The sequence below is a fragment of the Hydra vulgaris genome, chromosome 06, assembly GCF_038396675.1.
Source record: "Hydra vulgaris chromosome 06, alternate assembly HydraT2T_AEP".
Lineage (NCBI taxonomy): Eukaryota > Metazoa > Cnidaria > Hydrozoa > Anthoathecata > Hydridae > Hydra > Hydra vulgaris.
This window is the reverse complement of record NC_088925.1, coordinates 18162579-18176226: the sequence shown is the minus strand read 5'-3', so window position 1 is coordinate 18176226 and position 13648 is coordinate 18162579. Positions and strand designations below refer to the sequence as shown.

The 13648-nt window shown below is 27.2% G+C and overlaps 1 protein-coding gene across 1 annotated transcript in view; it reads left to right on the top strand.

Annotated features, from left to right (window-relative positions):
* LOC100201684 (copine-3) overlaps positions 1 to 12941 on the top strand; it is a 36599-nt gene extending 23658 nt beyond the window's left edge. Inside the window, exons 11-16 of the mRNA XM_065799441.1 lie at positions 323 to 377; positions 8312 to 8363; positions 10613 to 10758; positions 11535 to 11698; positions 11998 to 12070; positions 12781 to 12941. Coding sequence (XP_065655513.1) covers positions 323 to 377; positions 8312 to 8363; positions 10613 to 10758; positions 11535 to 11698; positions 11998 to 12070; positions 12781 to 12909 — 619 coding nt within the window. The 3' untranslated portion in view covers positions 12910 to 12941. The remainder of the gene's footprint in view (positions 1 to 322; positions 378 to 8311; positions 8364 to 10612; positions 10759 to 11534; positions 11699 to 11997; positions 12071 to 12780) is intronic.
* Positions 12942 to 13648: the final 707 nt, after the last annotated feature.

Sequence of the window (13648 nt, the reverse complement as noted above, 5' to 3'; positions counted from 1 at the left end):
ATTTAAAATGTAAACTTTTGAGTGTGATTCTTCATTACACTTATATGGTTGGACTGAAATAAGATAAAAAAGACAGGAATAAGATAAAAAATTTATCTTTTGGTTGTTTTTTTTTTTGTGATGGTTCAAAATAATAAAATTTCAGCCTACTTGGTTGCTTGGTTTAACTTGGTTAAACTTTGAACACCTTATACATATGAACAGATTAAGATATGTCAATAGATAGACAAATTGATAGTTAAAAGATGTTAATAGATAGACAAATTGATAGCAATGTGATTTATAAGTTGTTGTTTTTTTCTAGTTTTTTTTTTTTTTTTAGTGATAAACTATTTCCTGCACTTGGTTTTGGAGCTAAAATACCCCCTGGGTTTAATGTAAGTTTCAAAATTTATTTTGTTAAATTAAGTACACATAGTTTTCAAGCAATAGGTAAAAAGTCAGAACACTGCTAAATTCCTTGGAGTACTGCCCTGGTTAAAGGGTTGAGAGACAATCATAACAATATATAACAAAATTACTGATAAATAAAATTTTAGTAAAGTTTTATTTTTAAAATATATATAAATTATAAGATATATATAAAATATATATAATTACAAAATTTATATAAAAATTATGAAAAAGATTTTTTCAATTTATTAATAATTAAAAGCAAAAAATAATTTTTTTTGCCATTTTTATGAAGTTTTTATCTCAGCTGTTTATTATCTATCCTATTATTTAAACTTTCTAAATAAGAAGTATGACTCTAATTACCAAGCATATACTTTTATCAGTAAGTTATTTTAATATGTATTTATAAAAATATTTAAAATATACATTAAACAATATATATTTCAATCAGGAAATTCATGTATATATATGTATATATATATATATATATATATATATATATATATATATATACATATATATATATATATAAATATATAAATATATATATATATAGATATATAGATATATATATATATATATATATATATATATATATATATATATATATATATATATATATATATATATATATATATATATATATGCAGAGATATATATGCAGATGAGGAGGCTACTTGTGCTTATAACCAGTCTGGTTATAGATCCAGAATCTTCTAGTTCATAAATGTCGTGTTCAAATAAAAAATAACAATCCAAAAGGCATATATCTAAAAGTGTTTTTATTTCATCAAAGGTAAATTTTGATATAAAAATAGGATCATATTGTAATCACTCAATAAGGACATTTAATGCTTTCTTTACTGGGATTGAAAGATATAATTAATAATATCAAGACACTTAGATTTCATCTTTGTCATTATACCGTGATTTAGCTAAGTTTACAAATTGTTAAGAGTTTTTTAAATGTGTATTGTTCTTATTGAGGATGGGTTGTAACATATCAATTAAGAACTTTGAAATTTTGTATGTAGCCATGCCAATAGTGTTAGCGATAACTTGCATCGTATTTTTTCAGGCTTGTGGACTCTTATGACTCCATACAAATGATAATAGTGGTATAGCCTCACTAGGGTAAAGATCTTTATATTCTTTAGGGGGGGAGAAGTTTTGTAACGACTCATATGGAACTTGTTACTAAAGTGTTACGATGTTGTGACAAGAAACGAGTTAATTGAATTAACGAGTTAATTAGTTATTAAGAAATGAGTTCATATTTGTTTGCTTTTAATAACATTATGTTATATTTTTATAACCTTAATGTTGTAAAATAAACATTTTACTCTCTTTAAAGGCATCCCAAACCTCTGAGACATGTTGTGTTCATATTAAAGAGAATGATTTAAAAAAATGTTTGGGCTAAATTTTTTTGATTAAAACAAAAGAAAAAAATGAATACTAAGAAAATCTAACTTTTTTATTTTTACTTCCTGCCTCTAAAAATAAAACATAAAAATATATAAATGATCATTTTGTCGCAATCGAATACCCTCATTTTCATCATCTTGTAAAGTTTATATGGCTCTAAAGTTTGTGGCATTGTTACTAAACCATGTAACATGTAATAAATAAATAATAAACTATTTTCTATGCAATCGCCCCGCTTAATTCTCTATAATCTTTTACTGAATTAGTCTTAGAAATGTATGACTTTGATCCTTCTCCCCATTACAGTTAAATTTGAAAAAGTAAGGTATATTTTTGTTATGAAAAAGTAAGGTCTATAAATGTTACTTTTATTCTGATAAATTTATTTACGTCTTCTCTTAACATATGTACCTTTTTTTTTGTTTTTGTTTTTTTTAAACATCTTCGCTTCCAACAAGGCTGCAAGCAACCACTAATTAAAGTTGGAAGTTACTGGAAGAAAAAAGATAAAGATTGTAGAGCAAGATAACGATTGACGGACAACTTAAAAACTAGACAAATAAGAGTTTTTGGAGCACTTAAAACAGTCACAGAAAAAGGGTGAGACTTAATTAAATGAGGAGTAACGCAATAATGAATTTTAGTAGATGGCACAAGAGATGCTAGCTCGTTAAAGCAGTGTCCATTATAGTATTTGCAGAAAAGAGGAAGAGAAGCAACATTAAGACAATGTGATAATGGTTGGAGGTTGGCTGCAAGAGCAGGTCCAACTATGTTTACAAAGAATCTGAAGTAAGAAAATGTCGAGCTCGATAAAGAGATGCAACCATAGCAGATGCTAATTTTGCAACAGATTTGATATATGGTTTCCAAGAAAGATCGGAAGTATGAGTTAATCCTAGAAGATGAAGAGTAGATGACTCATCGAGTACATTACCGTTCATAAATATAGGAATACCTAAATAATTGCAATAACGATTGCTGAAAATTTTTTTATCTCTATTGAGTTTTATCTCTATTGAAGTTTACCAGCCATTGTGAGCCCCATGCTGTAGCAGAAGTGAGATCCTTTTCAAGCTCAAATGCCCCCTGCAAGCAATCAGAGAGTGTTGGCTTCTTATCGCGACAAGAATAAATGGTAGTATCATCTGCAAACAATGCCACCTTAGATATAAGAGTATCTGGAAGATCGATAATGTAAATTAAAAAGAGTATAGGGCCGAGGATAGAACCTTGAGGAACCCCTGAAGTTACAGAATAAGAAGAAGAGTGCTGTCCATTGAGGACGACTTTTATACTACGATTGGAAAGAAAGGCTTCAATAATCCCAAAAATGTTACCAGATACACCATAAGAAGAAAGTTTATGGAGAAGACCAGCATGGCAAACTTTATCAAAACCATTTGAAATATCAAGAGCAATGGCCTTAACCTCTCCACCTTTATCAAGTGCACAATAAAACCTATCGGTTATTACTGTTAGCAAATTGGCAGTAGAACGAGAAGATCGAAATCTATATTGATGGTCAGAAAGTAAGATATTAGATTCAAGATTAGAAATTAAGTGTTTGTTAATTAAAGATTCAAAAACCTTGCTTATGATAAGAAGAAGACTAATGGGACGGTAGTTAGACGAATCAGATCGCTCTCCAGAATTTTTGAAAATAAGGATTACAGATGCTGCTTTCTAGCAGGCTGGAAAATAATACTCTGATAAGCACTTGTTGAATAGTTTTGAGAGTATGGACGACAGCTCCGGAGAACACTTTTGTAAGACAATAACAGGTATGTTGTCCGGGCCACAAGCTGTAGAAGAGTCTGAGAAGGAAATCACTTTAGATACAGAAGCTGGAGTGATACGAATGTCAAGCAATGGATCATCCTGTTTGTTGGCAATATCAGGTAGAATGCAAATAGTGGAATCAAGAGATGATATTGATGAAAAGTTTTTAGCAAAAAATTCAGCTTTGTCTTTAGGTGAGTTGACAAAGTCTGAACAATACAAGAGAGGTGGAATTAAAGATTTCCCCTTATTATTAATACTATTAAAGATTCTCTAGAAGTCACGAGAGCCTAATTTTCGAGGTGAGATACGAGATTTTATTACCTGAGAATAGCAGACCTTGGCGTTAGATAAAACCTTTTTACAATGGTTTCAAGCACTAATAAACAGACATCTGTTTATTACTGCTAGGAATAATAAAATTGAGCAATAAAATCAGTACAAAAAGTTTAAACAAAAATAAAAACATTTTGCATTAAAAAAAAGATTCAAATACATTAACCTTTAAAAAAGTGTATAATTATGCATTAGTGATTTACTTTAATAGTTTATAATATAAACCATTGCTAAACAAAAATAAAAAAGTTAAATAAAATGAATAAAGATAAAAAATAAATTAAATTTGACTTATAACGAATAATAAATGTATAATGTGTTTGGTTGTTGTAAAAAATAGTTATATGATACCAAAGTATTGATATATAGTTGTAAAATGTGGTTCCATAGATACCATAGATCAAATTATTGAACTATAGTTGAAGTTGTTGTTTTGTCAAATAAGCGAACAAATGTTTTATAATTTAGTTTGACTTTATATATATTCAGTTATATATATAAAGTAGTTTATATATATTCAGTTATATATATATATATATATATATATATATATATATATATATATATATATATATATATATATATATATATATATATATATATATATATATAAATTAGGGGTGTTCAGGAAAAAAATATTTTAGAACTTGAAAAACCAAACCATCTAGATTTGAAGCAAATATGTTTAAACTCACTCACAAAAAATTTAGCACCATTGAACCAATCTTTCCTTGCCCTCAAAGCACATGTTTGGAAAAAAAGGGACCCAAAAACAAATTACTTTAAGTGTTATTACGTGGTGCGGCTTTGTTTTTATAACCTTTTCAACAATTAAATTCAAACTTTGTTATTTAGATTCATAATATAGTTTGCAAATGTATATATTCATCATAAGAATAGAAATACTTATTTTATATACAGATATTATTTGTAATATTTTAATCAGAATAAAATAAAGTACTCTTAAAGTTATGACTACAATTTATTAATTTATCTTCAAAAACCACACTTCGTATTTTTTTTACTTTTTTTCAAAATTTGGAGATTTTATTGCGAGAAATGTTCCTTATGTGCTGTGTCAATGATATTCTAGAAAAATCATTTATGTGCCAAAGTATCTTAAATCATTAGTAAATATGCGGTTTTCAAGTGGTCTTTAGAAACAAGTCATTAACATTTAAGAAATAAAAAGGTTTTTTCAAATTTATTGAAAATGTTGATTTTGTAACATATGTGATTTTTGCATATCACAATTCAATATTACTTATCAAATAAAAAATATATATTTTTCAAATATTAAAAAGATTTTGTATAAATTTCTTCTATAATTTATCTAGTTAATCTTATTTTTTTGTTTGTGTTTTGTTTCTTCGCCAAGAAGGAAAGACTATAAGATAATCTGTTTTTGGTAAGACTAGTGGAGCTTTTCCCAGAAAACCTCAAAACAGAGCGAACTCTGTCAACTAATATCAATCTGGTTTGTTTTTCCTCTTCTTTGTTGTAACAATGGACATATTGCTGCATCATGCCGACGGCTCTTTTCAAATGGTCATTGACAACAATAAGGCTATTGGCATAGTTTTAAAAATTTTAAACGAAGACTGTGTATGCTAGTATTGGGGTGGAAGTGAAAGCCAGTCTTCTATTCTTTCTTTAGTTAAACCACTAAAACTAAACATAAGGTGAGAATACTCATCTACCAAAGGGGCTAAGCTTGGTGGATCTTTCTTTGTACTAGCTTTTTTTTAACTCTTATCTGATGTCTTTCTTTTTTTTTTTTCAATTTTAAAGTGTTCAGCTTTAGGCATTTTAAATGAAAGAATTACAGCTGTAATTTTTTGTTTTTCATGCCAAGGCAAATCCTCATCCAATAGAGCTAGTGAAATCATAGTTGAGTCCAAGTACCAAGTGTGCTTGTAAAGCAAATTGAGCACAGCATCAACTGCTTTTGGATTCCAACAAATATTTCTAAATTGATGCATCTGATGGATAGATTTAATATCTTATAGGATAGCTTTAAGTTGGGGGCCTTTGCACAATACTTGATTCTAAATATCACTTGGAATAAAACCACAAACTCCACAATAAGCTTGATTTCTTTTTTGATATTGTTGTGTTTTTGAACACAACAATATCAAAAAAGTCAAGTTAAGAAAACAAAAGCTGCATTTTCAGATAGTAAATTGCTTTATCAAGAAAACAGGCATGTTTAAATTGTTTGATATCTTTATGATTTACCCATTTTTGATTCATGTATTGCTTGCAGTTGTATCAAAATAAAGACCTCCTACTTTTAATTCAAGTTTATATTCCTTGAGTAGGTTTATGATACTTGTATATTTATCCTTACAAGAAGAGTTCACAAAAACTATAAGCCTGTCAATCTTGAACTTTATTTCCTGCATTAATTTTATAAAGAGTTTTTCCATCAGAATGTATAACACATGGATAAGGAAAAGCTTCTATTTCATTTTTTACATTCTTTTTTGGTAAGGTTGACATATTTTCATTTGCTAATTTCATCTTTCTAAAGGCTGTTGATTTACTGCAATGTATATCTGTAAGTTCAACACCAGCCTCAGTTAAAATGAAACTTGTCATTTTTTGCAAAACATTTGGCAAAACATCACTTAACTTCGCCATTAGGGCAATGTTCCTGGCATACACATCTATTGGAGTTTCTGCAGTTACTGTACAGTTAGATTGAGATGGTTCTTTTTGATAATAGTTACTAGGCTCAAAATCAGAATCATAAGATGAATCAGAACTCAAATCAGAATTGAGTTCAATTTCATAGTTAGATTTTGTTGATTGCACATCCTTTGTTCTATTTTTCTTTCTGTTACTCTTTGCTGTCTACAAGCATAAAATAATATTAATTGTAACGAAATGTTTTATAAGAAAAATAATACTCTTAATTGTATAGTTTAACCTTTCTACTAAATTTCTTATCTTCTGTCCTAAGAATAAACTTTCTTTCTCCTTCCTGATCTTCCAAAAAAATCAAGTCTTCAAGCTTATCCTTGTCAGATCTTTTTTTGTCGCTCCTATTAATATTCTTCAAATCTGGCTTGCCTACCCAAAAAACTTTTTTTAAGTAGTTCTCTAAGTTTTTCTGATTTATTAAATCTTTAGGAGAGCTTTTTTTTTTTAATTAGAATACTGCTCGTCAAGTTTAAAAAGATTTTTGAGTAGTTGAGTGTCACTAACAACTTCAAACCCTGCTTTTATCCAGGGTTTCTTAACCTAAGCTAAAACACAGTTACAATCCATATTTTCACATCTTTCAAATTTTTTACAAAACCAGCATGTAACCAAACTAATTTTTTTGCTGGTTTTAGGCAGTGTAGATTGCAGGTATGCTAGATGTTGTAGTATATATATGCCTGTTGGAAGTTGAATATCTAAATGCATATTTGTTTTTGTTCATTATATTTTTTTGAGATAATTTAGATCACTCTCTATCTTAAATATATAATATACATTAAATTGTTTTAAAAGTTTTTTACTAACTAGAAATTACCTGTAACTTCTGGTTTAGCTGCTTTAATAATAAACAATTTCTTTTCTTTTTTTATTATTATATCTTAACTTAAATTTAATTTCAAACTTGCACTTTTCGTTTCCTTTATACATATTTATTGCAGGTTTAGTATTTATCATTATCATTAATCTAAATAACCAAGAATATTTTTGTAAATATTATAAAAGCCAGAAAAATATTTAAAATATTATTTAAATATTTTCTATATTTTATATAGTTTTATTTCAATTTCAACAAAACATTATATCTTAATTTGTGTTTCATATTGCTACTTATAATATTACAAATATTGTAGTTATAAGTTAAGAACATATTCATTTGTTTGGTAATGGTATTAAACATAAAGAAAATGAGTAATTCTATTCTTATTTTGAATATATACATTTGAAAACTATTTTATGAATCTAAATAACAAAGTTTGAACTTAATTGTTCAAAAGGTTATAAAAACAACGCCGCGCCCTATAATAAACGTTTTTTAGCCAATTTAAAATGTATATTATACTGTTTTTTGAGAAGGAAAAAAAAAACATACTTTTTTAATCAAAAATACAGATGTTTATCTAAACCCTGAAAAGAAAATCATAAATATTTATGCTAGCTTTGCCCTCAAGACACTTAAAGTAATCTGTTTTGGGTCATTTTTAGGTCCTTTTTTTTCCAAACATATGCTTTGAGGGCAAAGAAAGAGTGATTCAATGGTGCTGAACTCTAATATATATGGTGTGGTTCAATACTGGTTTTATAACCAGTAGATAAAATATATGCAATAGTAGATAAAAAAAAATTTTATTTTATTTAATCAATATTAATGTTGTTTTTTCAGGTATCTTTTGAGTTTCCATTAAATTTTAATCCAAGCAATCCATATTGTGCAGGTTGGAATTTTGAAATGACTTCACTAGCTGTTATTTGCATATTAATAGTGTTTATTTTTTTGTAATTTTTTAGTAACATTTGTTATTTCTTTAAAATATTTTAAATCTAAATACATAGTATGACATATTTGTAAGTGATTACTTAGTATATTATGCTCATTCCTAGCTCTTTTTAAAAACAGTATTAACTTATGTTTCAAATTATAAGTTAAAAACCTATCCTATGAATGTTTTAAATTTTAAAAATGACCTCATTAAATCTATAACTAATAAAACCTTCCCCCAAGGGGCAAATTAGGTGATAGCAAGTTGCAATATCTGAAAATGTTTCTGGTCTTTAAATTTTTATTTTATTAAAAACCTTAAACTTTATTTTTATTACAAAACTCAATAGTTATTATTCAATAAAAAAGTATTATAGAAAACAATATTATTATTATTGTTATTATTATTATAAAAAATTATGATTTAAATAAAGTTCATAATACTCTATACTAAGTAATATTAAATGAAACATTTTTAAAAAGTTAAAGACAGAGGCATTAAAAAACATACAAAAACTAATATGAACAACAGACAGTCATTTTAAAGTAAAACTAAAAAAAATCTAATAACATATATATTAAAGTATATCTTTTTATCATTATTTTTATTGCCAATTCATTTATATTTAATTTAAAACATTTAAATTAAAAAAAAAACAATTTTTTAAAGATTCCCTTAACTAAAATTGGATTTTAATGTTTAGTACAATGTGTAACTAGCTGTATACTAGGCCGTACTAACAATGTGTTCGATTTCAATGTCTCGAACAATGTGTAAATAACTTTTAATTGGTTGATTTTAAGATTATTGAACATATTTATAGATCTAGTAATTCCTTTTTAGGCCTAGTAATTATTATTTTTAATTTGTTTTTAATTTATGAAACATGCGTTATATAGTCTTTAAATAAACACTAAACTAAAATATGTAAGTTTTGACTGTTGTTATCTAAATCCGTATTATGTCAAGAGTTAGGTCCTAGATCTTTTTGAAAAATTTCAATAGTATCATTAATAAAGTCTAACATTTAACTCTCATTCATGGGTCTAATAATATTACATTTTCCAATTATTAGGCAGAACTGTTTGCAAAGATGTGAACATTATTCATTAATATCCTAATTATTTAACAATTTTTAACTGAATTCTTACCTGTTAAAAAATAATGTCTGTGGTTCCAAATTTTAAAAACCCTGGAGATTTCTTCAACATCTATAATTATTGTCCAATCAGTCTACTTACTATCATAAGCAAGCTTTTTGGGGTCTTTAACTTATAGCTTGTCTTATCTTAGCTCCAACAACTTACTCTTTCTATCAATCCAGACCCATGTTGTTTTATCAATATTATTAATCTTCCTGATAATTTTGCTTCTAAAGTAGTGCTATTTGTTGATGACACAATTATGTACATTTGATGATGACACAATTATGTACAACAGTACAAACTCAACTTTATACTTCGGTCTTGAAAAAAAGTCATCACATTTTGTTTGCATAAAACAGGAAGCCAATCTTGAATATGATCTCTCTTCTGTGACAGCTTAAGGCTTGCAATTCCCAGTGAATTTTAACCCAAACAAAACTCAGTTGTTTAAGTTGTTAATAATTATTTCATTGTTGATATTTCTGATGAATAACAGTACTATACTCTACTTTACTCTGCTAATCCTCTACTTTAGGTTTATCAGACTATTTTTCGCTTCTGACCTCTCATCCAAACCATATAAACAATCCATTGCAAAGTTAACATTGTTAAAAAAGTTAAACTAAAAGTTAACAACTGCTAAGTTGCCTCTCTTTATCATGCCTGCCATTTTGTTACTCTTATTTTCATTCCCTACCTCTATAAATCTATTTCTATTTGACTTTATATGGAATATTGTTGTCATATTTGGGCTGGTTTTTTCTTACAAAGCTCTTTTTCTTTTAGACAAGATCTAAAAAACGTTGATGTAGTGGGGTCTGTTGATGGGGTCTGTTGATGGGGTCTGTTGATGGGGTCTGTTGATGGGGCCTGCTCTAGCTGCCAAGCTTGAGCGTTTGTCTCATTATTTCAAGGATGCAGCTTTTTTTCATTTATAAAAACTATCATGCTAACTTCTTTAGAAAACTTTCATATTTTGTGTCACAAACCAAAACACTGTCTTGTGTGGTTCCCCATTTAACTATCAATGTCGCAGCCTTTAACTGTTTTTTTATTTAGGAATCCAAGGAATCCATTTGGCATATCAAAATTGTGTTAAGTCTATTCAATTGTATGGCCCAACTAATGTGGCTCCTATTATTAAACATGTTACACTGTTTGCTTCAAACGCATTAAAAAACCAGGAAAATACTAACTTAGCCACAGTAATAATTTTTTGTGTTTTGAGATAAGGGGTCAAGTGGGATTATTACTGAGTAGTTAAAATTAGTAACAAGACATACAGATATGCAGTTTGTAGTTTATTAGAAAAAGGTTTCATACTTTACAAAATGTTTTCTTATTTTTCTGTGTTCCCTGAGGAATAATGTTTTTGGATTTTATTTTTTTCAATACTTCTTAATTTTTGCTATATTTCATTGTCATGTTTCTTGTTTTGCGAATGCTGCTATGAAACTGTTTGACAGATTTTGCTGAAATATCTGTAATTCTTTCTGGAAACAGCCTTTAGTGTCTGCAAAGAAAAATTTTCAGAATTCAAAATTTAAAGTCAATAGCAGCTGACTCACAAACAAAAGATTGTGTTAACCTTTTGCACCAATGGAATGTTGAAAAAAACGTCATTAGTACTAGCTGGGATAAAGGCCATCTTAATAGAAAGATAGTTTGTAAGCCATCTAATAAAAAAATAGCCTTGTTTGCAGATATGATTTGCATGAGATCACCATAAAGGAAGTCTAGGAGTTGTTGTTTGAAAAATATTAGTCTCTTGTTTATGCTCTTGTTTATGTGTTTAAACCTGCTTACAAGCCCTACAAAGCCTTCACAAGAAATGATGCAATATCATTGATCATTTTATATATAAATGAATCACTACTCATAAAAATAATCTTGCTTGCCTCTAACTACTTTTTTTTATTTTCTACTTTGGGTTTTTGTATATAATTAGATTTTTTTTACTTTTAAATTTTATAACATTTAGAACTACTTTGTGTTGTTGTTACTGACTGATGGTGTCATCTCTGATATGGATGATACTGTTTCAGCAATAGTGGATGCATCATATCTTCCAATATCTCTTATTATTGTTGGAGTGGGAAATGCTGACTTTTCACAAATGAATTTTTTGGATTGCGATCAAGGAAAGTAAGTTGAATTGTTAAAAGATTATTTTTTACATAATTTAAGCAATTGAATTTTTTGCTATTTTAAGTTTTTGAATCTATTATTTTTTACACCGGACTCCCTAGCCACCATTTTACATGAGGACTCCAGGTTCATGATTGATTAGTTGTTGTAGCTTAAATACCTGATTTATTTTTTCAAAGTAATCCATAAGTTTTTCAACGTTTTTTAGTTCCTGGCTACCAAAACTATGTAGTGATTATAATACTCTGTCAATATACTATAAGTTTTATGCAAAAATATCTTTAAAAAAATTGTAGATTGACGACATCTTACGGGAAACAAGCTTTCCGCGATATTGTGCAGTTTGTTCCATTTAGAGATTTTAAACATGTAAGTATATTTTTTCTTCATTATTTTTATTTATATTACTTTTATATTTTCAATAGAATATTATTGAGTATATATATATATATATTATATATATATATATATATATATATATATATATATATATATATATATATATATATATATATATATACATATATATTATATGAGAAAAAATTTAAAAAAATTATTTTATTATGCGTACTTTTGTTTTTTTGAAAAGCTTTTTTAATTGACTTTTTTAAATTGGCTTTATTATAAAATTTGTGTCAACACGTATTACTACATGTTTTAGACGTTTTAAACACGTCTTGTGTCCACTGGGAAAATTTATTTATTATGCATGCTTTTAATCAAGCTCTGTATGCTATTGTTCAAACTGGATAAAAATAAAAAGTTGATAAATTATTTTCTATCCTAAGCGGAACTTTGTTAAGACATATAAAGAAGATACTTTAATGGTTAGGGGCTTCTAAAGTTTTTGAACATCTTGCATTAAACACTAACATGAGTTGTCATGTTACCTAATTGACTCTTTAATAGATAAAGAAATATGCATTTGTATTACAAATAAAATAAGTAAAAAATTTAAATTATTCAATTTTTTACTTATTTTATGTTTAAAAACGTCTTTGTAAACTTTAAAGAATTTTGTAAATAATTCTATCCATTTTTTTTCATGTCATTGTTAACCTCTATCTTTTTATTTTCAGGCATCGCCAGCTGACCTTGCCCGAGCAGTTTTAGCTGAAGTTCCAAACCAGGTCACAGAATATTTCGAGTTAAAAAGTATCCAACCACAACCACCTAGGCAATTTGTTTATCCAACCGCAACTATCTAGAAAATTTGTTTACTCGCGGCAATCCAACAATTTCTACAATCGTTTTAAAAATCGTAATCGAAATTATTTTTTATTATGAAAAGTTGATTTACAACTATTTAAGTCCGATTTAATGCGTTTTTTATTTATATATTTATTGTAATTTTATATATTTTTTGAATTCTTGAGTTTTTCTTTATAATATCATATTAAAGTCTCTCCGTTTGGAATCCTTTTCACTGTGGATAAAGCTAAACTAAACGTTTTCACGTTTAGTTTAGCTTTATCCACAATGTTTTTTAACATATTAAACTTTGTGTTAGTTTCTTAACATATTAAACTTTGTGTTGTATCATAATGTTTCTTATTGTAACTTAGTGACACAACACTGTTTAGAGAATTACTCTTCAAGTTTGTTTCATAAATTTCTTTAAACTAAAAAAAAACACTTAATTTTTTCTTTTAGTTCATGTTTTACATAAGCATGCATTTCATTAAAGTACTTATATTTTTAAAAACTATTTTTAAATTTTGTATAAAGTGTACCTTTACTTTTAACAAGATTCATTTCTTGATATCTTTTTCCTCGCTCAACTCTTGCCCACGCATTGCGCAACAAAAACCTTATTATTATGTTTGTAGGCTTTAGCCACTTTTTTATTACCTGGTAAATTTTCTATTAATTCTTCAAAAGTACGTTTTAATAATACGTTTTAAAAGTAAATTTTAATCAAAAAGTATTTATAAAAATAACTTCCTT